General features: G+C 27.0%; 1 protein-coding gene across 3 annotated transcripts; it reads left to right on the top strand.

The window, feature by feature from the left end:
* The first annotated feature begins 29 nt into the window (after positions 1-29).
* On the top strand, positions 30-24,106 carry LOC111640184 (histone-lysine N-methyltransferase 2E-like). 3 transcript variants are annotated; one of them, XM_023386183.1, is made up of 11 exons: positions 30-160; positions 2,465-2,760; positions 3,172-3,400; positions 3,771-3,998; positions 5,158-5,323; positions 5,392-5,705; positions 11,970-12,656; positions 13,428-13,623; positions 16,120-16,260; positions 16,757-16,953; positions 22,457-24,106. In XM_023386183.1, exons 1-11 carry the CDS (start codon positions 158-160, stop codon positions 22,808-22,810), a joined length of 2,811 nt encoding a protein of 936 aa, XP_023241951.1. In that variant the 5' UTR covers positions 30-157; the 3' UTR covers positions 22,811-24,106. The 3 variants fall into 3 exon arrangements, with proteins under 3 accessions (XP_023241951.1, XP_023241950.1, XP_023241952.1); XM_023386182.1 differs by having other exon boundaries at positions 3,759-3,998; XM_023386184.1 differs by lacking the exon at positions 16,757-16,953 and having other exon boundaries at positions 3,759-3,998; positions 22,457-22,634.
* Positions 24,107-27,927: the final 3,821 nt, after the last annotated feature.

The following is a 27,927-nucleotide window of genomic DNA, read 5'->3' as shown; positions in this document are numbered from 1 at the left end:
ACTATTTATTTATATTACTAAATAATGATTAATATAATTATGTTGATTTCAGTCTACACCAATATCTCACACAGTATCATCCCCTGCTGATACAACATTGGATTCTAATAAACCTAATCAAGAAGAACATGAACAAGATGAACAGTCGTGCAGAAAAATGGTTGGTTTTTTTAAATATTAATTCTAATATTATCATGAAAATTAATTATTTTTTGTTTCTAAATTATTTAAATTATGTATTTATTTAATATATAGAGTCCATAGAACATACAAAGAATTTTTAATTTTTCATTAAGGAAAAAAGTCAGTCAAAGAAATTAATAAATACTTTTACTTTTATTACCAACAAATCAAATGTAATTTAATATAAAGGTTTTTACTTTTGTAATCAATAATAAAAGAGTCCCTGACAAAAGAATCACAAAGTATCTTTTTGTATTGACTTACTTGATTGCGGCATTATTTTTACCAATATTAATAGTAAAATTTTTCTTATAAAATATTGTACTGTAATATATTATATTATATAAATTTTATATACACAAATTTTATTGTACTAAGGATAAAAACCTTGTTACAGGGGGGATTATTTTACAAATAAATTTGAACAAAAACCATAATAGTTCATAATACATCAAATATCCTTTTTAATTATATATATTATATAAATTTTATTTATACATACAGATTCTATTACAGTTTCTTTGTTTATTAAAAAATTCTTAATGTTCTGGAACCTCGTACAGTTTAGATAAGTGTTTCTCAACCTCTAATGAATCGTCTCCCCCTTCACTTCAAAATTTTGAGCGGAGGGCCAAGGCTAACGCCAAATTCGCACTGCATTGAATAGACTATTGACTAGTATAATGTTATTTGTTTAATTATTGTACGATATAACGAATAAAATATCTAATTATTCTTAATATAACGTTTTACTATATCGCTCAGAAAATTGTTTTTTGCCCCGAAAATATAAATTGTTACAAATTGCCCTCTCAACATGGAAAAACGCCCACATGGGGGCGATATCGCCCCCGTTTGAAAAACACTGGTTTAGATGCTTTCTACAAAAACTTAAATGTTTCTAATAAGTGATTTTTATCATGTAGAATTAATTTCAGTTTTGGTTTATAACATATTTTATAAGTTTAAATAAAACTTAAAATCAAAATATTGTCAGTTTTTATATTACTTGAGACTTGCATTTTTTAAAATGTAGCTAAAAAACACTTGTGAATAGTTTTTAAATGTAATTCTATTTAACTAATTTATATATTAAACAAAATTTGGGGAGAATTTGTTTTTATTTAAGTATTCAGATAATTTTTTTATATATGTTACATTTATAATGTTGTTACTCATAGCTGCACTAATAAAATTATTACATAATAATGATTTAATTCATTCAATAATTTTATATAATGATTATTTGGAATTAATAGTTCTCAGAACTAGCAAACATGTAATAAATAACAATAAAAGTAAATAAATTTTTTTTAGTCTAGTGCTCTAATTATAAATTGAAGTTTACAGCAATAAATCTTTTTCATTGAATGATTTTAATTCATTAATAATTAATCCTGTCTATAATATGGTTAGATAAAAAGTTTTACTAAAATATTGGGTAAAATCTGGCATGAAATATGCATATTTGACCAAAAATTTCTATTAATTCTTTTAATTACAGGAAAATATTTGTTAATAATACTAATTTCAGGGTATTTGCAATTTAAGTATTGATTTTCGTTTTAATTATAGTATCTGGAATTATAATCAGAACAAATCATTATTATTGAGACAAAACTGTAAAAAACAATTTTATATATATTTATCTGTAACAACTTTACTATTAAAAAATTTTTAAAGCAAACATTGGATATATTTATTTCCAATATAGTAAGTCCTCATTTAATGCTGATTGATAGATTCTTGGAAACTGCAACATTAAGTGAAATGACAAGTAATTAAATCAATTTTATCATAATCTAATTGATATAAAGAAGATAAAATTGTTAATTATAATCCAAAACAATATTAAGTGAGGTGGATAGTGAAATAATTTTGTTAAATAAACAGGCATCACTTTTGAAAATTCTTTTGATTTAAGCCTATTGTTATAACTTTTAATAATTTTCTATTATTTACTCTAATGACTACTACTGTGTCAGTAATTGTTATTCAATGATTTTAAGATATATTNATGAACATTGTTAATATTGTTAAACATGTATTCGTAAACATGTATTATATATGTAATTAAATATGACTAAATTTTATACTAAATATGGTTCAGCTGCTGCTATTATTTTTCTGTTCATTATCTTGTTTATCTATGCTTTTATATTTCTTAATTATTACAATTGTTATTTTGTAAATTTTGATAAATGATTATTGTTATCATTTTAAAAATTTCGGAAAATGTTTACTTTAAATTTTATATTTGCAAAATAATTTCATTTTATAGACCAGAGAAGAGCGTAAAATTGATGCAATAATGAGAGCTTTTGAACGTATGGAAAAAACTGCAAAACGTCGACAACAAGCGTTAGAACGCATGGCACAACAAAAAGCACAACAACAGAAACAAGAAGTAGAGAAAGATAATTCTGATGCTTTGTTTATAAAATCAGAATCAAATATAGGTGAAGAAGAAAGTTCAAATTTACAGTCTAGTGGAGAAGCAGCATGCAATGAAGAAGCTAAAGTAGCTTTAGTAACATGTCAAAATAACTCAGTTAATAATTGTAGGCATAAAAAAGGGTAAGGAAATATATTCATTATAAAATTAATGATTAAATAAATTGATTTAAAACTTAATTATTATGAATTTTTAATGAAAATTATAAAATGTGTAAACATTTGCAAACTAAGTGACTATTACTATTCATTGTGTTTTACCATGTTATAGAAAGAATTGTTGTAATATGTTTTTACTAGTTTTTATTTTTTGCTCAAATTATTCACAATTCTAATATTAGAGATGGCTTTGGCAAATTTTTATCATAAAACACATACTCACAATAGATTTTAATTAGAAAAGTTGTCTTCATCATATGTAAGTTGAGAAATGTTACCAAATAGTTGTCAGCCAAGTGTTTAAGCAACTATAAAATAATCATTGTTTTCCAAACTTTTAACAATAAATCAAAAATATGAAAACTTTAATTAAAGGAAAAGAAGAAGAGGTTCTGGAACTCCAGCAAGGAGGAGGACTCGATCAAATAGTGGTGGGTCTGATATCATGTCACCTGATGAATTACCTTCTTCAGGTATCAATCCTGTCACTATAACTTCTGCAATATCTCCACCTAATATTGTGACTAGTATTTCAACAACAACCAGTACAACTATTACCTCTAATACAGTCAGCAATAACAGTGCATTTCCAAAAACAAAGAAGGTAATTAAAAAAACAGTAAATTAAATTGTTATACATCTACAACAGCCATAAATGATCAGACTATATTTTGGATATATAATTATAAATTAGAAATGAATTTGGCCTGATCATTTACGGCTGTTGTAGATGTATTAGCTTAAGGTATCGGGTTTCAATGGTTGTGTATATTTAAATTGTTGTGTATTTGAAGTTTAAGGTTACAGATATAAATTTATGAAAGAAATTATTTTATAAAATTTATCTAAAGTTGTTGTTTTCAATAACAGATAACTACCAGAGACATTTCTTACAAAATAATAATACTTCCATTTAGATAGTGAAGTTTTGAAATTTTGCTTATCAATTTTTCTATATATAGTTTTTGATGCAGGAATGGCTACAAGAGAAAGCTGAAACATCAGTACCTGTATCATGTCCTTTAACTATTCATACTGAACTTAGCTGGAATTTATCAACAGCAAGTCCTACATGTTACGTAAGGTGCACCAGGGACAGTCCAAATGCAGGTGGTATATCATCAGCTCATCTCCGTCGCAACAGTACTTCCTGTATGGGTCAAGGAGGAAAATCATCATCGAGTCTAGGATCTGCAAAAAAGGTATTACTTTGATTTCAGTTTTTACATCAGTGATAATATTTTTTATTAACAATTTTAAGCACTTGCTTCAATATACAGTAATATTGTCTTTTGGTTTTAATTATTTTAATATCAAAAAGAAGAAACAAACTTCTGTTTTAGGAAGTGTTTCAATCATCTGTTGAAAATAAAGAATGTAATGAAGGTGGCTTAGAATAATATTACATAACAGTTTAAAATACAAATACATACTTAATTCATTTTTGATGTTACTGTATATCCATCAGCAGTACATAATTTATTTTCAGTACTTAAAATTTTCCTGAAAATTGACACACAAAATAAAATATTTTTTATGAATGAATTAATAGGATATTTCAAACTATGTAGCAATAATTAAATAGGTGTACCTTTGTTTATATTTGCTGCATGACACTAAACTGATGAACTGTTCTTTTAATTTAAGCATGTATCATCAAAGGATAGCATATACAATTATAAACCTGATATAATATGTTGGCATGTGCTTTCCAGACCAGCTATAACTAGTGAAAAACTAAAGAAGAAAGAAGAATCCAAAAATGATTTTGATTTAATGATTATAATATAAAAGATACAGTGGAAAGTTTTGGGTTTTAAATTTTCTAATTTTTGCTTCTTCTAGGATGCAAAAATTAGAATATATCATAACCCTCATTTTTTTAGGATCTGATCTGCAAATCCATTCCATCTTTTATAATTTCAACTTGATTGGTGTTTCTTTACCTTTTTTAAAAGTCTAACAATGAAGTTTCTCCAATTACTAAAATAGCATTATAAGTGACTGACATTTGAAAATAATAACAAGCATATAGATGTTTTGAATTGAAAAAAATATTGATGAGTGGAGATGAAATTCCCAAAACTCACATATGAAAATGGAAATAAAGATGGAAAATAAAAGATGTGTTGTTGTTATGGAGCATTATTCTACTCAAAAAGAAATAACAAATGATTTTAAGTTGGATTTTTGATTTCTTTGTATACATTGATAAAAATTTAATAAACATTAATTATTTAGATAATTCAGAATAAAAATATTTTAACTAAGTAAATAAACACTAACCTGTTTCATCAAATTGGTGATTAAAAAGTTAATTTATTAAAAATATTCAAACTCAGTTAACTATTTTTATTACAGCGTTGGCTGCGTCAAGCTATGTTTGAAAGTGGTACTTCAGAAATTGAATGTTCAAATTTTGAGACTTCAGTATTAGATGGAGGTCAGAATTCTCCTTTACATAATGGATGTTTCAGTCCAAATCCTCACAGTGATGCCAGTAGTCCTTGTGTTTCTCCACCTGGAGGTAATATACTTTTCATTTTACATATGTAATTTTATAACTTGAAATAATTACAATTCTTATAATTTCAGATATTGTAACACCTTTAAAGAAGCGTAGACTTATGAGAGAGTCGTTAGAATCCTTACCTTCTCCAAGAAGTTTATCACCTAATGCTCCGAGTGGCTGGCCTGCTTCTTTATCTTCTATAGAGAGTCCGGACCATTCTAATTCAGCATTAGAGATGTCATTTCCAATATTAAGTAGTGAAGAAAAACTTGTACAGATTGAAAATGTTGGGGAAGAAGATTATGATGATACATCAACAATTCAAAATAATTTAAATGGTTTAGAATTACATCTTGTGTCAGCAGCTAAGGAATTAAGAGAACATTGGGTCACAAAAGTAAGAAATATGATTTAAATATTAAATTAACAAAGATTCCTTAGTTTTAAAATTAACACACACTATTTTATCTGTCAAAGAATCTTTTTAAAGAAAATTTTTAAAAGCGTTCTTTCAAGGAAATAATTTTCACCAGAAAATTACTGTTAAATGCTAAATCTGCCTATAAATGATAATNGAAAACAATTTTAATAATAAAATTTAACAAAATTTGTTTTTGTTTTTATAAAAACATGTACAAAACATTATGAATAATTAAATTCTGTACTACATGTATATAATAACTTTTTACAATACAAATACAGTTCCGTGTTATTCCCAAGATATCTCGACCTGAAAAATAAAGAACCAGACTGTTGGACCTGAGATATCTAGTTCCTGCATCGGAACGTTTTTTAACACTAGATGTTGCTATTTGTCATAATTATCGTATTAAAACTAACTTTGAAAATATGTTTTTTTTTTTTTTTTGGTTTTTACATTTTTTAATATGTCTTATTTTGTTTGGGAAAAATAAAAAATAATTTGGAACTATACAATATCCATAATTATTTTTTTTCTAAAATGTTTAATTTTTGTTAGGCTTAAAATTGAAAAAAATTTAATATGAAGTGGCATATTTGGACATTGGACAAAAATTTCAACATGGGATAGGTTAAAGTTTGAATGTTTCTCTATTTTCAAGCAAATTTTCAAATTTGTATTTACAACAGTAAAAAATATTTTTACTATTTCTGTATAAATTAAAAAGACCCCCAAGATAGGAAGTTGATTTTCATTGGTCATTTGTTGCCTGGTGTGAATCAAAATCAAGAAGAATTGTTCAATAATGTATGATACTTATGGGTTATAATGGTAGTGCAGTATACTGTAATAATGTACAGTATCTATGAGAATAAAGAAATGTTTAAACAATAATGTATTGTGTATTGTTTTCAGCAGCCTCACGGATGAGAAATTTTAGATATTGTTTCTAAAATTTTGCTTCAACTTTTTAAGTAAAATTATCTAAAATGCTATAGAAAATTTTTTTCAAGCTTAAACCCTGAGTTTCATAATTAAAATTGTAATTAAAGTAAAAGTTTGCAAAGTGATTAAAATAAGTTATACATAAAAATATATATTTTATATAAATTTTGTTTATTTTTAAATGATATGTGTTAAAAATAAACTAAATGGAAGTTAGGAGAAAGAATAAGTGTGTATGCAGAGTTATATTATTCATACATTATAATATTAAATGTGTAGAAGTAATCACAAAAGTGTCTTTTTTTAAATCTTAATGTCCTGAAGTATGAAAAGGGCATTAAGATTTAAAAGAAGACACTTTTGTGATTACTTCTATGCATTTAATATTATGAAAATAATTTAGTTTTTCTTACAATTTTATTCTCCAAAAATATTTAGTATTTGATCTTAAATATGATTATGAAAATAGTAATAGTCAGAATATGCAAAAAATTAGTTTTATCTATACTTTAAATTAATTGAAATTAAATTTATTAAGCAACTGAAAACAATTTTAATAATAAAATTTAACAAAATTTGTTTTTGTTTTTATAAAAACATGTACAAAACATTATGAATAATTAAATTCTGTACTACATGTATATAATAACTTTTTACAATACAAATACAGTTCCGTGTTATTCCCAAGATATCTCGACCTGAAAAATAAAGAACCAGACTGTTGGACCTGAGATATCTAGTTCCTGCATCGGAACGTTTTTTAACACTAGATGTTGCTATTTGTCATAATTATCGTATTAAAACTAACTTCGAAAATATGTTTTTTTTTTTTTTTTTGGTTTTTACATTTTTTAATATGTCTTATTTTGTTTGGGAAAAATAAAAAATAATTTGGAACTATACAATATCCATAATTATTTTTTTTCTAAAATGTTTAATTTTTGTTAGGCTTAAAATTGAAAAAAATTTAATATGAAGTGGCATATTTGGACATTGGACAAAAATTTCAACATGGGATAGGTTAAAGTTTGAATGTTTCTCTATTTTCAAGCAAATTTTCAAATTTGTATTTACAACAGTAAAAAATATTTTTACTATTTCTGTATAAATTAAAAAGACCCCCAAGATAGGAAGTTGATTTTCATTGGTCATTTGTTGCCTGGTGTGAATCAAAATCAAGAAGAATTGTTCAATAATGTATGATACTTATGGGTTATAATGGTAGTGCAGTATACTGTAATAATGTACAGTATCTATGAGAATAAAGAAATGTTTAAACAATAATGTATTGTGTATTGTTTTCAGCAGCCTCACGGATGAGAAATTTTAGATATTGTTTCTAAAATTTTGCTTCAACTTTTTAAGTAAAATTATCTAAAATGCTATAGAAAATTTTTTTCAAGCTTAAACCCTGAGTTTCATAATTAAAATTGTAATTAAAGTAAAAGTTTGCAAAGTGATTAAAATAAGTTATACATAAAAATATATATTTTATATAAATTTTGTTTATTTTTAAATGATATGTGTTAAAAATAAACTAAATGGAAGTTAGGAGAAAGAATAAGTGTGTATGCAGAGTTATATTAAATTGATTGTAATAATTTATTTATTATCATAAATAATTTTTATAATTACTTTAAATATAATGTTAATAATATAAATCATTTTTAAAAACTTTCAGTTCATCTGAAAAGAAGAAGAAAGGAAAGAAATTTCCAGAATTAGATAATAATGATAACCAATCTTCTGCTGTTGGAAATTCAGTTATATCTAACTCTCCTTGTAAAATACAAAAGAATTCACCCATAAAAAATATTTATCAGGTTTGTAATATACTTTTATTTTTATAGTATAAGTTATTAAAATATAACAATTGTAATAAATATTTGATGAAGTATTAAATAATCAATTTTAGAGAACAATTATTACACTGTACTATAGACATGTGAAATATTTAAGACAAATTTGTATTACTTTTTCTAAAAAATATAAATATAATAAATCATGTAGTAAAGATAGAAAATAAGCAAAAAGCATTTATTCTTATTGAAATGCATTTAGATTTATGGTGCATCTTATCCTTTGGCACTCATTTATCTAATTTTAGATCTAATTGTACTTTGTAATGGGCATGAATAAAACTCTTCTTAATATCTATAAAGGTAAAAAAAAGCACTTATTTGTAAATTAGTATTTGGAAAAATAGTATTCAAGTGTAGAGAGATTTGTTTGTCTTCTTAATGTAATTAAGTATCTTAAATTGATTCATTATTTGATTTTCTTTCTCAGATAAACTAATTTTACAAATAAAAAATGTACTTAATTAGTATTTTTAAATTGATTATACAAAAACTCATTTATAGACAAAAAGAAAGTAAAATTATAGGAAATGATAAGCCATCTTACAGTAAAATGCATATTGTTGCTGATAAAATTTATAATTATGGAGTCTGTGTTTTAAGACTTCATAATTAATACAGGACACATCTTTTTACTTTGCAATAATTTATAGATAAATACAAATAACATTCTTTATATCCTAAAATACACTATTCATTATTTAGTATGCTTTAAAAATGGTAATTGGGTGTTTCTAATTTTTGTTGGTATATTTTAATTTAGAGTTACATCATGTGATGGTTTGATGTTTTTTAACATTAAGATTTCTTTCACTGGAATGGTTGAGTTATTGAGTGAAAATGATGAGTTTCCCAATATTGAAGAACTTTAATGTTTTTTTGAAATTTGAATTGCTCAATTTAACTCAAAGATAAAATAAGTGTATGAAATATGATAGAAATTATGCAATAACCTGACATTAATAGAAAAATCTGATATTCTATTCATTGCTAAATTTATTTATTTTTTTATATGGATAGTGAAATAATTTTGTTAAATAAACAGGCATCACTTTTGAAAATTCTTTTGATTTAAGCCTATTGTTATAACTTTTAATAATTTTCTATTATTTACTCTAATGACTACTACTGTGTCAGTAATTGTTATTCAATGATTTTAAGATATATTTTTGAGCTATGATCAATTAGCAGGTTTATTGTAAATATTCTGTTGCATATAAAAGTTCATCAAATGATGTAATTGAAATGAAAATTCACAAATAGAAAGACAAAACAGTTATTGCTGTTGTTGACAATTTTGAATTAGTTTGTAAAATAAAAGTACTGTAAATGTTTAATTAAAATAATACATATCTAAGAACTAAAAAAGGATTTCACTTCATGAGAATGAGGTCATTTGAAAACTGTTTTACAGGTTAAGAGTTAAGAATATAAATATTATGTCTTGTTAATAAAATAATTGAGTCATTTATTTATTCTCCTTTTTAATTTATACTATTAATATTCAATTTAAAAATCTTGACAATTCATACTTTTTTATTTTTATATAACAATTTAGAGATGAAATTCTTTCCAGTCTTTGACATTCAGTACTGACAGTAAAATGTTAAATCTCCAATTAAAAGTTAATGCTGAAGAATATTAATTAATATGAAATATTTTCAAAATAATTTATTTTAATAATGTAAAAAAAATATGGTTTTTCACTATTACAAAGTACTATTTATTTATATTACTAAATAATGATTAATATAATTATGTTGATTTCAGTCTACACCAATATCTCACACAGTATCATCCCCTGCTGATACAACATTGGATTCTAATAAACCTAATCAAGAAGAACATGAACAAGATGAACAGTCGTGCAGAAAAATGGTTGGTTTTTTTAAATATTAATTCTAATATTATCATGAAAATTAATTATTTTTTGTTTCTAAATTATTTAAATTATGTATTTATTTAATATATAGAGTCCATAGAACATACAAAGAATTTTTAATTTTTCATTAAGGAAAAAAGTCAGTCAAAGAAATTAATAAATACTTTTACTTTTATTACCAACAAATCAAATGTAATTTAATATAAAGGTTTTTACTTTTGTAATCAATAATAAAAGAGTCCCTGACAAAAGAATCACAAAGTATCTTTTTGTATTGACTTACTTGATTGCGGCATTATTTTTACCAATATTAATAGTAAAATTTTTCTTATAAAATATTGTACTGTAATATATTATATTATATAAATTTTATATACACAAATTTTATTGTACTAAGGATAAAAACCTTGTTACAGGGGGGATTATTTTACAAATAAATTTGAACAAAAACCATAATAGTTCATAATACATCAAATATCCTTTTTAATTATATATATTATATAAATTTTATTTATACATACAGATTCTATTACAGTTTCTTTGTTTATNTGAGTTTTAAGAATATAACTACGAAATTACCAACATACCAGCATAAATTCATTTCAAAAACGAACATTTTCTACCGTCTTCAACGGTCATCATCAGGTTCGAATCCAAGATTTCAAAAAATCGAACATCGCAGTTATGCGCATGTCCGATGCAGGGCCTTAATAAAATTATTCGTGTAATTGGTTTCCTGCTTCAAAAATCTGATGTTGATATTATAGTGTAGACATATATGGTGCGCATCCATTATACGTCATAAAATGCCCTCCATGCCATCGCCAATGACGTATAATGGATGCACACCATATGTCTACACTATAATATCAACATCGGATTTTTGAAGCAGGAAACCAATTACACGAATAATTTTATTAAGGCCCTGCATCGGACATGCAGGGCCTTAATAAAATCGGACATGCGCATAACTGCGATGTTCGATTTTTTGAAATCTTGGATTCGAACCTGATGATGACCGTTGAAGACGGTAGAAAATGTTCGTTTTTGAAATGAATTTATGCTGGTATGTTGGTAATTTCGTAGTTATATTCTTAATTCTCACACCAGTATGATGAATGATTGTTTAAAGAATTTTATGTTGGGTATTATTAATATATATATATCTTAAGTCAGTTAATTCAATGAATGAATAAAATGAACACGATCACAATATATAATGCACTTATTTGATATTCTGTATATTAAAATAATAACTTTCACTGAATTAAAAGTGTGAAGTATCATTTAACCATATTCATCAGCTGTAGTCACTAATCAGAGAAGCTGCTCCCAATGTGTTTTGTGAATCTGTATGAAAATGAAATGATTTTTGTTGTTATTCCATAAATATCACCTTAAAACAAAATATGCCTGTAACTTTAAGATTTAATTTGCAAAGATTGGTTGATTGTACATGTTATAAATGATTTCTTTTCCAATCTGTTTAGGATAGATTTTAAAGTTCATGTAGTAATAAATTTAATTGTAATGTTTAAAATATTTATTTTACAGAATGAAAATTCTGATATGGAACCAACTAGTTCTAGTGGTTTAAATCAAGATATTAATTTGAATGAGGAAAAAATTCCTTCTACAAATGTAGGTGATATTCCATCTGCAAATGTTAATATGACAGATTCGTCACAGGATTCATCGTGTTTAGATCTTACTTGTCATGATGAAAGAGAATCTCATGTTAGTAGTTCAGAGAGTATGATACCTGTTAATAGAACTGAAGATGATATAAATGATTCACAAACTTTGGGTAATGTATCTAGTAGTACTATTTGTGACAGTAATGAAGTTACTTCAACAAATAAAGATTTAAGTCCTGTGGAGGACAATAAAGATTCCTTACCAGACTCAAGTCTTAGTGGAGATGTTGAATTAGCAGGTAGAATAAATGAATCGGATGTTTGTTTTGTACAACAGGAACAATTTTCTGTTGAATCAAACTGTGTTCAAGATTGTGTTACATCATCTCATATTGTAAATAATATCACAACAACTGATAAACAAGACTCATCACATATTGTTAACATGTCAACTCCTTGTTTGTCTGCTGAAAATGCACAAAATGTACAGTTACCTACAACCACATCAACGGTGTCTACATTATCATCTTTAAATAATAGCAATTCAGTGAATGTTCCTCACTATACAAGTGTGGTTTCCAGTTCTGTTAGTCATAAAAGAAAGGTAATTAGATGTTTTTAAACAGATGATATATTTATGTGTTTATGTAATTGTCTTTTATGAAGTCTTAATTATCTATGTATTGATCTGCACACACACATACAGACTTAATTATTTTAGAATTTTGCTGTGCATTTTTGATAAAACCCATCCCTACTCTCAAAATTAAGCTTTTTGCTATTTTGTAATAGTTAAAAATATAAAAAGTAACTTTTTTAATAAAATGTCATAACAGATGGTGCCATCAAATGTTGCTGGAAAAATTAAGCAACTCGTTTATTGGATTTTTTACAAAAGCTATGAAATTTGTAATTAATTAAATAAATATTTAAATGTTTAAAAGTTAATAAATAAAAACTACTTTAATGAGTTTAAAGTATTGAGAAAAGAATGAAGTGGAAGAATCATGAATGACTAGATCTTTAATATAACCTTCTAATGTTTTTCAGTTGCATTATTTTGCAACTAAAGCAGATCAATTCAAAATGTAGAAGAGTTTATATGGATAAAAACATTAATTAAAATATTGTTAAGTTACAAAAATAATAAAGTATCAGATTTAGATTTCAGCTGAAATAATTTATTTTCAATAGGGAATGGATTGCAAAATCTAAAATAAAATATAAAAATTTAGGGTAAAGTTTGATATTTATATCTTTTGTTCTTTAATTAACTCTCCATTTTTTTAAATATATAATTCTGCATTTCCCTGCTCTTTCCATTTTCATACATAATTATACATACTTTATATTGATAAATAAACATATTTTGTAGGTTTCACTTTCTGAATATCGTTTGAGAATGAGGGAACAAGCAAGTACAAGTACAACAGAGACTAAATATCAAAAGGCTGATAATTACTCTAAAAATGAAGATATTAATGGCTCACAAGCAACTACATCAATCATTTGTAGTCCACCTAAAGGAATATCACAATCAAAGACTGAATCTAAATCAGCTAAACATAAAGGTATTGTTTTTAATAACATAATAAGTATCACCATAATAAAACTAGTAGTAACAAAACACTAAGTTTTTAAGGATTCTTAATAATAATAATTGGTTACTCTTTTTTCTTTATTCAAAACTGTACTTGAGGTTTGCATATAAGATTAAATGTTTAAGGAATTTTATCATTTATAAATTTTCTATTCATAAAAATTTAGTGTATTATTACTACTTACATTAAAAAATGAGTAGAAGTACATTAAGCATTAAAATCTTGTAAATAAATTTATACTTTTAACATTTTGCATTTTATATAATGTGATAGCAGTTTGCCAAATTTTTTCACTGTTTGAGTGATAAAATTTGGCAGACCGGTTTAAACTGATATATAATAATACTAATAAATCATTTTTGTAATGTTTACAAAAAGTTAGATGAAATTTGAAATTCAAAATTATAGAAATAAGTTCTACATTTAACAGCTAATTTAGAGTAGTTTTAGTGAAGTCTATATAGAGATTTTAGGATTTTACTATTTAACATTTAGCAGTTGTGGCTAATTACTAAAAGTACAGGTTACACTTGTTTAAGAAGCTAATTGAAATGTTATATTTAGAACATAAATCACTAAAATCTTTTTATAATTTCATTTAAAATATGCTTCAAAAATTTTGTTTTTGTCTTGGAAAGCTGTTTATTTAGATTTCCAGATAAACTTTGTATTTTTTGAGTCTGTCTTCAGTGTGAAGAAAAACATTTTAACAAAAAAAAAACTTAAAAGGAGTAAAAGATTCTGAAAATAGGTTTCATCAGAGGTCAGATATTTAGTGTGATGCAAGTGGGTCAATTAATAAACAAATAATAAGAAATTTTTTGTATCTGGAAAAGCTTAAAAAATTTCTTGAAAATTGCTGTTTAATAATTAAATAAAATAAAGAATATTTGTATAAAATAAAGAAAATTTTATATTAAGAGCAATAAAGAACTTCAATGAAAAGAGATGCTGAATACTGATGACATCTGAGTCCATTTAATACATCAAAATTGATGATTTACAGTCGACCCCCCCTATAAGATATAGATACGTTCCAATTTATTAGGAATCCGATTTCTTACAAGTCGTTCCAATCACAGCCCGACACATGTCAAGTTTACGGACTACGGCTGATTGAAAGGTTTTCTTCCATAAAATTAATCGATTCTACACTAATCCGACTCAACATTTCCAAAATACGTATATTTTTTCGTAGTTTTATAGGAATCGTAATTATAGGGGGGTTGACTGTAAATGCAATTTTATTTTGTTTCGGTAGAAAAATGTATTCATATACATTATGATAATGAAATTTTACCGTACGTTTCTATATTCAACGGTTGACTCAACGGTGAGAGAACGACGTTTCTAAATGGAACGTTGAGTTTTCCGGTGAGACTAGTGACGTCAGCACTGTTTCACCGTTGAGCTCAACGGTCTCAACGACCTGAAAGACCGTTGAGTATTCAACAAACTAACATGGCGGCTTCCATGAAAAAGTAATTTCCTTTTATAGAAATCCATTCGCTACTGTGGATGCTGTAATAATGGACAGATTAATGAATGATCTGTATATGATAAAACATATGATTGCACGATTATGTTGGATAATTTGGTCAATATTAAAATATTAAGATTTTTTTGTTCAAAATTGATTATGACCGATATTTGGCCCTCTAAGTCTTTCTAATGATATAAATATTCAAGAAAGTAATTAAAAATTATTTAAGAAAGACCCAGTAAACAAGAAAATGATACAGATATGGGTTTATTTGAATAAAAGGATTTATTCGAATAATGGTTAAGCGAGTTACTTTAATTATTTAGCAAAACAGCCACAATTGCCACCTTCTAGTTACTTAAGTTAGCCATCTTGAAAAGCGACCTCTCAACGAAAGCGTTTCTTTTTTCTGCAAAATGTGACATCAGATCGTTCAACGAGGGACTCAACGAAAAATTCACTGTTGAGTCAACTGTTGAATATAGAAACGTACTGTTAGTTGAAAACAAGCAAATTAACTTTGTTTATTTGAAAATCAAATTGAAAACCTTTGAACTTAAATTATTTTAAAATTTTCACCAATGTTTATATTTTAATAGTTATATTGTGGAATAGTGCTTTTTCTTTCTTTTCTGGAAATCTGCATTTTAGGCTTTTCAGCCCCTCATTACTTAAATACTTAAATGTCACCTAAATGTATACATCCTTTTACTAAAAACATTAAATAAAAATGGTTTTGCAAGTCTAACAATATTTCACAATTCAACTATTAATAAAGAAATATCTTCCCTTGGAATTACATTGAGAAAAACCAAACAATGATAGTATTTTGTTAATTAATTAAATTCAGATCATTGTTTTATGATTGATCTTGTAATGAATTAACTAAATTTGTTTATAGTAAAAATATTCAATTTCAGATGATATTGAAAGTAAATATTTTTAATAATATCAATTTAAATTTATTTTATCATCATAAATAGATAATGTCAATAAAGAAGAAAATCACAATGGAGAGTTAGATGTTAGATGGAATAACAATTCTTCAGATGAAATGCTAGAACAAGAAGGACAACCTGAAATATGTTCTGCTGAAAATTCTGAAAACAACAAAGATGATAATGGTAATTAAGCATAAAACTTTATAAAACTATAGTCAACAAAAAAGTACTCTATCAGTATCATTTCTTAAAAATTCAAACTCTGCTTGTAGTTTTTCAAATTCATTTCTATTGTGTTATTTTTCTCTTTTATACTATTTTAATATCTCCATTTAGACTGTTAGCACATTCAGCTTCAAACATTTACTGAGACTAGAGTCAAAATAATAATTATCCCTTTTGGGTTACTTTTAGGATAAAAAAATTTTTTTTTTCAATATTATTGTGTGTAGAATTATACTACCATTTTTATCGTAAAAATGCTATATGAAAAATAAAATTTACATCAGTATTTAACGTAAATTGTTAAATATCTTACTTTTTTTTTAATTAAAAATTTCTAAAGAATTGTATATAAAATCATTATATGCTAAATTTGGATTTCACTTTATTCATTTTAATAATAATTCCATATTACTTGAATATTGAAATAATATTCAATAATGCAATTTTTTTTTAGTCAAAAATCAAGATCAAAATGTATTACTTATCAAATCAGTTCCAAATCCCACATCTATTCTTCAGCTTTGTGTACAACCACCACCACCACCTCCATTTCCTTCAACTAATGCAAGCACTTCTAAAACAAATTCACTCCCTCAATTTAGATATCCAGCTGCACAATCATTCTGTCAACAGCCATTTATTGTTGCTCAGGTAACCATAAAATTTATTTAGTCATTTTAATATATTTAAATTTGCATTATACCAAATTAAAGTTCTGTAAATGTATATATTTTTTGTAGAATTTGGACTAATATTTTTCAATTAATTGTCTTATTGTATACAGTATTTTAAGTAAATTAAATTTAAAGTGTTCTATAAAAGTTTTTGGAAGATTTAATTTTAACAAACATTTAAAATTGTATTTATTCTGTGCATAATATTCAAATGTTATGTTAGTATTTACAGAACAATTATTTTGTCTTAGTTTCAAAGAAAATCTGAAAACATAAGTCACTTTATATTTTTAGCTTCAGTAAAATGGTGTGGATATGTTTAGTGTTTTTGGAGTCAAATTAAACATTCTAAAAATTCTAAATTATATGATTGCTTGATGTTTTTTACTTTTTCTGTTAAATATAAAAAATGTTTTTACAAGGATTCCATGTAAACTGTTCTAATAAAAATATGAAGTATTTAACATTTTGAAAAATTCTTTCTTCTAAGCAAAGTAATCAAAGCAGAAAACTTCTTAAGACATGTAGTTTTCCTATTTTCTGTAAACTTTCATTACAGTGCTGATTCTTTACATGACTGAAAAAGTTGGGTTATATTTATATTAACAGAATTGGTCAAAAAAATTGTAATTTTGTTTATTTCCCTAATGGAGTAAATATTAATACAAATTAATTAAATTCAATTTACTGTAATATTTATAAAAATATTAAATATTTTCATAAATATTTAAATATTTATAAAAACAATAATTTTTAAACATGATCATTGTTTTTAAGAAACAGATAACTTTTCATTCACTTATTAAATTGATATAGTGTCAATGCAATGAAATGAATTTATGTAGTTTTTTATTTTTTAATTTATTCTATTAATGCATATATATCTATTTTTTGTTTTATGTAATTTTACTTCAATGAAGAAAAGAAAGAAAAAAATTATTATTAAAATTATTATAAAAATTCAATTACTAGTAGACTGACACTGATAATGGGTTAGTTATAGTGTAGAAACACGGAGGTGCAGAATTATGTCTCGTCATACAAATGAAATTGGGGAAAATTTGCATAGAATAAATAATATTACAACGTTAGTTGCAGAAAGGCTATAATAAAATGGAATAGTGTCTGGATAAGCCTGTAGAAATTACTTGGGGAAATTTGCCAAACACAGCTTTAAAAGTGAAATTGATATATTGTTTAGTTTGTTTTCTATCAGTTCAGTTATTTGTTACATTGCTGTCTACTTTCATGATTAGGCACTTGTATTAAGCCATAGTTATCAAACAATGGTTTCAGTTTTATTATGAAAATTTAATGAAAAAATGAAAAGGGAAGCTTTCAGCAAAAGAAGATGCTTGTAATGGCTGTGGATTTTCACATAATTGATTCTTTGTGGCTCCTGCCTGGAAAAAATCACTGTGACTGCTGAAATCTATAAGGACTTTATTAAAGACCGTATTGAAGAATGGAAAAGTATAAACAATGTAGTGTCCAGTTCATGAAGGGTACTTGATGTCAATACTGTGATGAAGTTGAAGCTGCATTGTATAACATGATCCGGCATAGTTTTACATGACCTCTATCAAGGTACTAAAACACTGCCAGAGTGATGGGAAGGACTCATGCATAAGAGAAAAACTATAATTATTGTAACACTTTAAATAAAAAGATACACAGCCAAAAGTATTATTTCAATAAAAGTCTGAAGCTTTTTATGTACCTTAATTGGAAATAAGTATCAACACACTTCCTGGAATGCACATGCAGCAATGAAATCATGTGACAAAGCAGGTACATTTGTATAGTCATAAATGGTGGATGTAGACTTATTTGCTTGGAAATATAAGGCCAGGTAGAGAACTTAATGACTTAGAGAAGGCTGGTAATAGGATGCTTTGTTAACAGTCAATTTAAACTACTGCAACTATACTATGCCATCTAAAATTGACAATGACCGATGTTATTAAGAAATGGAAGCATGAAGGAACCAAACCTATGAAGAAATGAGAAGGATAGCCTCCAAAAGTGATTCCTTATGGCAAGAGAATGTTAAAATGGATAGTTATGTCTGACTTCCATGCTTTAGTCAGTGATATCACCAAATCCTTCCAGGAGGTCTTGGCTCAGATACCAAGGCATCCACCAAAACAGAAAGGAACTGTATAAATTAGGTTGTAATGGTAGGCTGCTGCTTACAAAACAAACATAATGTCTGCCAATCTAAGAATCACATTTCAGTGTAAAGAACATTTTTACTGGTCAATGCATTATACTATACACACTACCAATCTAATGAGAATATGGTTATTCCCCTAGTATATGCCAAGGGAATACTATACTCTGGAGTGTATTGTCTAAACAGCAAATTTTGGAGGTGGAGTTTGGAGTTTGTTTCTGCTATACAGGCTTCACCCATTGGTTATTTTGCATTGAACTACAGATATATCTCAACTTACGTAGTTTTGAGTTACGTTGTTCCCGATTATACGTTGTTTGTCAAAAAAGTATATGGAAAAATAAAAATCAAGTTTAAGTCATTTTATTCGACTTTACGTCTGTCTGCCACAAATATTGAAGTCGTAATATCACTAGAAAAGCACTTAAAGCACATAAAATCATATTAAAATATATACATTTACAAGTATGTACTGTATTTACAGTATATGCATTCTTAAATTTAGATTACTTTTTTCTGTACTATATTAAAAACTAAAATTTATTTGTTTGTAAGCTTAAAATAGATCCTTATTAACCATATATTATTAAAAATGTATTAATAAATAAAATACAGAACCGGGAATGGTAATTTATGGTTTAGCCTAGTTGACAAGTAGATTCGGAGACAAGTAAATTCGACTTACGTTGCCTCTCCTGGAACCAATTACCGACATATGGCGAGGTATACCTGTACAAATACCAGTAAATACTGGGCTGTCCTAGATAAGCTGACTATAACATTTACAATCCAATTTGGGATATAGTTCAGAATTAGTGAAAATGAGTTCTAAAACTGATTGAACTTTGATTATTTTTTAAAATTTATTTATGTATTGATTTATAAATTGGTGATATTTAACTACTCTAATTAGTTGGAATATGGCATATTGTTAATAACACACCATAAATTATATTGGCATGTTAATAAAATTGCTTTATTCAAAGATTGATTCTACAGTAATTATTAAAAACAGTCAAAAGTGGGAATATCTGGTCACTCTGTCCTTAGATAATCATGCACTTCCTACATAGTGACAGCACTTTGGGAGTGCCTTTCTTCTATTATAGAGCTCACTCAGTACAGACCTGATACAAGGAAATGGAACTTTTCAGAGACTGGAATGGTCAGAACAGAACCATAATCTGAACTGGAATGCCATGGGCACAAGACCAACACACCTTACCTCCCTACAATAGCTGACTGTGACCATGAAGAATGAATGGACCAAAATACTGGTGGCTTGTTACCAGAAACTTGGATATGTTTTCTATAAGAGGGTCATGAGTGTCATCAAGGACAAAAATGGACCAGCAACTTATTGATTTTTATGGTATAAAGGTTATCTAAACATTATCTAAAGGTTTCTAAATATTTATTTCAAATTAGGATATGCACTGTACAAATAAGTAATATATATTAAATAAACTTAAAAACTTTTAGTTTATTTAGTTTATTTCTAAATGCTTTAAATTTAATGTAGCTACTTGTTCAAAAGAACATAGCAAGTGATTGAAGTTTCCAATTTAATTTATTTTACATTACTATTGTATAAAATTAAGGAATATAAGTGAAATTATTGAACTTTCCTAATTAATTTTTATGATCTATAAGATGATAATTTTCTGTTATCTTTGAAATATGTATGTGTATTATGTCAAAAACCATAAAATGATAAATTAAAAGTTCCATACACATTGAAATAAAATAGTAGTCATATTTTTATTAAATATTGATAATGTCTGACTTTATTTTATTTGTTTAATTTAAATCAATGATGAGTAATCTTTCCTGAATGTGGGACACAAATGAACTTTGTAGCCTTCCAGCAGGCCACATACATTTTTTTCTGCTTATGGAGTTGCAGGCTTTATCTATTGAGTAGAAACATATTCTATAATTGCCAGTATACTAGATACTAAAATAGTATATACTAATGGTATGCAAACTATTAAAGGCCCATATTTTCACTGGTCAAGTTTAGTTTGAATGTTGCAGTTCATCATGAATATCGGCTTAATTTTATTTTCCCCGTTTTCTGTCTTTGGCCATTATGCAATTCTAATTATGTTTCCAAAGCCCTGTGGCAGTATATTAGGACTTTGCAAGCTCTGGTTGCTCATGACTGATTTAAATGATTATAATTCAGACTAGCTTGCATCTGTTAATCATTATATAGTCAATAATAGTAAATGCTTGTAAGTATCTAGTGTAGGGTTGCCATAAGTTCAAAACTAGAAATTGGGACATTGTAAATGAGGTAGCATTGTGGCAAAATTTGATGGATATCTAGCATTAGACATTTTTCAGAGTAGGTATAGTCTAAGTGAATAATTTAAACTATTTTTATTGAATTATCAATTACTGAACATTTTTTATTATTTGTTGGACCAATTGTTCTTGTTTGACTTATGTACTTCACCTAAAGTTTTATTAGAAAACCTGGCTGCCCCTTTGTGGACATACCAAACCCACAAATAATAATATTAATAATAAAGATCCTTTCAATTCCACAGAGCAGAGAGTCAAAAAAAGAAAAAGCTAGAATGCCAGGCATAACCATTGATCTATTTTTAATTATTGCACAAAATCATAATTTTGAAACCACACAGTATCAAGGCTCAATAGAACATGACATGTGAATCAAAAATTACTAAAGGAATGCATGTATGACACTTGCAGACACCTGCTACTTACAATTCATATTAGACTGGTTTTAATTCAGATTGGAATACTTTTCGTTAGAAATGAATGAATTAGAACAAAGTGTTCCAAATTGGACAGATCTAAAAAATTGGGATATATGGCAACCATAATATGGATCTGTTATTATAATCTGTTTATCAATTTTTCTGCTAATGGTTTCGAAAATATTTAATAAATAATTTTGAATATATGTACAGTACAAAGAAAAAGCATTCTGCTCTCTGTTTTCATCTAAAAGAAAAACAAAAATGTTGACAAAGGGAGTAAAGAAAACTATTTTACAAAATTGACATTTTGATTCTAAAGAGCAATTGTAAAGTTACTCTGCAATGGGTAGGGAAATGGGAAGAGCTTCCAGGAATGAAGTAATGACATCATAGGCAGACTGCATGACAAAAGAGTTAAATAAAGTTGGGATCACTTGGCCAAGCCACATGAGCATGGTCCAGTGTGGAAGGACTTTACAATCAAACTGTAGTTTTATTTCTTATATTTAATTTATAACATTATAAAACATTTTTACTACTTTATAACATATTAATTCTAATTTTTTTTTCAGGTTGCTTCACCTTATGTTGCCCTTCCTCCTCCTCCTCCTAATCAAGCTTTACCATCACAAAGTTCTATTCCAGTCATTCATCACTCTTCACATATTCGTCCTCTTCCACCACCGCCGCCATCTGTAATTCCCGTTCCGGCATCAACCGTCAATCCTCCTCCATCTATATCGCATTCGTTTCCGTCGCCGTCTACTCATCCTCCGCCTCCGCCTCCACCGCCGCCTCCTCCTCCGCCGCCACCTCCAAACGGATTCAATACTGTCGCCGGTGTACAAAATTTCGTTACCTCTCCCATACCCACATTACTGACGCAGCCGCAAGGATATCATTTCAATCAAGGTCTTTTCAAATGAATGCCCAATTCATTTATGTTAACTGTGCATTTATCAGAAACTAATTCCAGCAAAGTGAAATATATCTTTTAAGCATTTGTTGTGAAAATAAATTAACAAAACTATTGTGCAAATTAAATCAGCAGTAAAAATTGTATATTTACAAAAAATGAAAAGACCAGAAAAACTGAAAGATCTGATTACTGGCTGGATGCAGAGTTGTTTTGGCAAATGATGTCCATTCAACTGATGATTTATGTTTGAGATTTCAAATCATTACTGCAAAAATGATTATGTTATTGCAGTGGTGCATCATAAATCTTCATAAATCATATGTAGAATTATCCAAATCTCTTGTACATAAAGATCTATATATTTTTTCTTCATTATATGTAAAATTTTGCTATCTTTGAGAAGCTCTTTAGTTATAGCATTAAACTAACATTTAGATAGATAATACATTGAATACATTCAATGCATACATACAAACATATATGTGAGATTTTAACTTCATTAAATCAATACTATCATCATTACTGCAAAAGCAGCTCCTGGTGCCCTACTTGTATCATTTTACTGTCTGGAAGATAGATGTTGTTATTGTTATTATTAAGTGAATACTTGTAATTAATCTACAATTGTTTCTCCAAAAGAACAAAAAAGAAAAAAATTACCAAAAAACAAAACAAAAAATGATCAAGTGGTTAATAATATTTTATGCCAGGTTTATAATTTTGTTATTAAACATTATCTCAATTGTTTCTTTTTGTTATTTTTGCATGTCCTCTATCATAGAATTTTAAATAAAAAAACAAGCGATAGTTTTTTTTGTATACTAAATATTCACGTAACTTATTTTTTATCGGTTCGACATGTTCATAGATAATGCTATGTAAATATTTTACTTCATTGTGCATTTGTAATGTGACATTGACATCAGTTGTGAAATAAACCGTGGTCATCAGTACCTTTTCCTTAAAAAAATACAAAGTGTTGTTTTGTTTATCATATAAACAAGTATTGCTACCAATATATATAGTTGACTTTTGTATGCTTTCATAACATTGTCATCTGCCTTTGTATTTATCTTAGTAATATTTTAACTTTTTGTTTTTTTTTGGTATCAAATACTTGAAAATGGATCCATTGTTATTCATTTGTAGACAAAAAAAATCTTAAATAATATCCAAATATGTGGTTCCTTAGAAATTTATTTTAACATGTTCTTAATAAGATCATGTGACAGTTTTACATATATTTTTAATTGGGAATAAACAATTTTAAATTGTTTTAAAAAGAAATGTACAGTACATGAAAACATTGCATTTTTTCCACAGATTGGCAAAAAAAAAAAGAAACTTTTAAAGGAAAATATTACAAAAGATTTTTATTGGTAGTTAGAACAAATTTTTTTACCTCTGATTTTTTGTGTGAAAATTGATGAAAATTAATCTGCTGTATGTATATTGTAAATAGGGTTTATGTAAACCTTTTTGGTTAAAAAAATTATTTGAATAACATCTATAAATTATTTAACATTATATATTCTGTTGCAAAAAATATTGTATATCAAAATAGTATTTTTATTGATATAAAAAAAAGAAGGAAAATTGCTTCGTTTTTAATTTACTTCTACAAATAAATGATTATAAAACTGTTCATTTTTGGTGATGGTAGTGGCCTTCTAGATACTATTCACTATATACACGTGCAGTTGTTATTATTTTTTTTGAACGGAAAACTTAGAAAACAATACATCAGTTCGAACGGGTGTATGCTTATTTTATTAAATAATTATAAATTCATCTTTAGTACTTAAATTACTGAAAAATTCCTTTTTTCGAGCATCCTGTAGACTACATTCTTGCCTACTGAACAAGAAAATACCAAAAATGAAATTATTGAACGAATGGAGTTTGCAATAATAATAGTGTTTTTAACTATATTGTTTTATTACGTTACCATGACGATATTGATTCAAAAATATAAAATACAGATCGAAAAATTCTTCAGAAATTCAAATGTTTAACGGAATCGAACCAATTATGAGAAGTAAATCGACGATTCTGAAGTAAAACAATGCATTTTAAACACGTGGGTGCCAAATATAAGTGCGAAATTGATCGTCTATTGTTTTAAAGCCATTTTCGGGTATTGCGCATCGCTTGGTCAAGATTTGTGAAACGAACTGCTACGTTCTGTTCAGTTGACAAAGTATTCTTCCCACAACTCAGCTCGATTAATCGGGATTCAGCAGTATACCTTTAAATTTACACCCTTATAGAAATAAATTTTGGCTATTTAATGTTTGTAACCATTATTCTACCAGGGAGCTCCACCCCCGCTAGTTGATCTGGCAAATTGACATGCCAAAGTAACGTTGTTAAACAGTTCCCACCCGTTAAAAAATGCGGAAAGGAAAATCAATTAGAAATACTTTCAGTCTGTAGCACGGAAAGAATACAGAAAATCAAATTATAAAATACTCTTAACTTCTGTTGTAAGCAGAAATATCAATAAAAAAATCCAGCAAAGAATTGCATAACTTTCACGGCTGTTATAAGTTTTTATTTAGAAAAATAACTTTTATAGTATTAAGCAAAGTAAATAAAATTGTATGTGGCACCATCTGTTATTAGATTTTTGTTTATAAAAACTTTTTATATTTTTAATTACTATAAAATGGAAAAAAAGCTCAATTTTGAGGGTAGGGATGGATTTTATGAAAAACTATAAATGTTAGTAACGAATTAAGTCTTACCCGTCTCGAGATATGAGTGTGCTAATGATTATTATTGACTACAGCTAAAGATTAAGCCTTAGATAAAACCTTGCACAATTGCAACTGTTATACAATTCAAACAAATACTGTGTCATATGACGAAATCTGATAGACGATGGTAATATAACTTTATTTGTTTTTCTCGCAACACCTGGTAAGAAAACGTAAGTTTATCATTTTGGTGATTATCTATTCTATCCAATATTCACTAGATTTTGTCACAATGATTGACACAGAATACCACAGACGACAGTTCTTACTTCTTATCATATCCTTTATTTAAATCGAAATAAAGGATATTATAAGAAGTAAAGAATTGTTTTCTGTGTCAACCGTTGTGACAAATCTAGTGAAAATTTACTGAGTTACTGCAGTTTATGAGATGACATTGAGTATGATAATGACGAATATTATCGTCATTATCATGGGCATCCGCAGAAAATTTTCCAGGAGGGAAATAATTACATCTATAAATTTTTATCTAATTATTTAATTTTTGGGGGTTTTTTTCACAAGTATATTGTAGAATACAAACTGTATTTCAATTTAAAGATTTTCTCCTGAAATGAGTTAGATAGATGATCATGCTAAGAGGAAAAGTATGATGTACAGGGGCAAAACACTACTAATTTCAGGTGGAAAGCATGTATTTTAAATTAAATAAATTAAAAAAATATGATTCAAAATTGTAGCCCGGTATTGTGACGATGTTACGATAAATAATTGCTCGTTACTCGTCCAAAAGATACGGCAAAACCTGTGTAAACCGGAGTAGCAGGGTATTGATTTTTTTCCACTTAAAACAAGTTTTTACAATACAATGGAAAGTAAAAATGACCAGCATTTATTTATTTTAAAATATATTATATTATATTAATTTATTTAATTTAAAATACATCCTTTCCACTTCAAATGAGTAGTGGCTTGTCCCTGTACATTATACTTTTCCTTTAACAATAGAGTCATATAGGATACATTACATAAGACTAGATTGCTCTCTGGAGACAAAAATCAAGCTAAAATAAAACCAATATGCACGCAATTATGCTAGACAAGATGGAAGGAAGCTAATGAGACGGATGGAATAAAAGAAACTGCTGACAGGATGGGGTGGGAGACTTTTATCCACGATGTAATAGGAGTCAAATTCGACTGGACTACACTTAAACAACAACAAAATTTAAAAATATTCGAAGTAACAATTAAAAAAGTTAAATAAATGTATGATTTTCTCTATACTTAAATATATATTTCACAATTTCCGCTTTCATTTCGAAATCAAAACAACCTTTTCGAAAGGTCGTCGTTATTTAGCCAATAGAAAATACTTTCGCTTTCAAAGATTACGTATTCTTACTTGAATATTTTTATAGGCAAATACATCCTGATAATTAGAAAGTTACAAGCTAACTGTATACAAGGTAATATTCTTATTTACTCCACTATTTAGATATTAGTATATTAACTCTTGTTTCATTCGGTATTTAATTTAGTACGTGTTTAGTAATTAATTATATTTTTACGTCAATTTATAAATAATATAACTAACAAGGGAACTGTCGGAGTGGCATCTAATAAATTTTAATAAAATTTAGTTAATAGTTACGTTAAAAGTATACAAACTCTATATTAAATTTGTAGTGTTCACTAAAGGAGTTAATCAGAGTTATTAGCAATCAAATGTCGTACTATTTTATATGCGGATTTTTAAAAGTGAAAGGGTCGCGGAGGAAGACGGCGATATTACATTTACAAGTAAGTAGAAAATTATTTCGTAGTTAAGTAAGAAAGTAAGGTAATTTTCATATATTTGCTACTTTTTAGTGCGCGTGAATTATGTCTGTCCTTTGCAACGTTAATACTCCAACCTTAAAAGGAAATTAAGTAAATTTGTTTTCGGATTTCCGGTCTACCGTCGAATTTTAAATAAAACACAACACTTGTCTTGGATTCATCCGGGATTTTGAAATATAGGTGCAGATTGGGGGACAGAGGCACGTGCCCCCGTCGTTTTTCGGAAAATGTTACCTTAAGTAAGATTAAACAAGTACAGTACACTGTTCTAAATAACTCTGCTTTCCGTTATGGATAATCTGCAGGGATTAAACATTATACTGTTTGACGGTGAAGGAAGTATAACAACCGTTTATGCAGTACAGTCTAAACTCTAGAGTCTAAACAAAGTATTTTGCTTGACCGCATCTTTTTATTGGTGATTGCACTTAAAATTTAACATATAAATGTCTTGTCTCGTCTTTAATGTATCTAACTCCTTTCTCGAGATGAAGGAAAGGCAGACAGTGGAAATTTATAGATCTACGCGTGACAATGACTGGATTTTCTTACACTATACTCG

This window comes from Centruroides sculpturatus, unplaced genomic scaffold (genome assembly GCF_000671375.1).
Source record: "Centruroides sculpturatus isolate CEXI.00-Female unplaced genomic scaffold, Cexi_2.0 scaffold1439, whole genome shotgun sequence".
Classification (NCBI taxonomy): domain Eukaryota; kingdom Metazoa; phylum Arthropoda; class Arachnida; order Scorpiones; family Buthidae; genus Centruroides; species Centruroides sculpturatus.
Note: the sequence above shows the minus strand (reverse complement) of the source record. Positions and strands in the feature narration are given on the sequence as shown.

Coding starts and splice junctions, on each gene's coding strand:
- LOC111640184 (XM_023386182.1), top strand. Junction 3,999..5,157: donor GTCTAGGATCTGCAAAAAAG/GTATTACTTTGA, acceptor TTTTTATTACAG/CGTTGGCTGCGTCAAGCTAT. Junction 13,624..16,119: donor TAAATCAGCTAAACATAAAG/GTATTGTTTTTA, acceptor CATCATAAATAG/ATAATGTCAATAAAGAAGAA.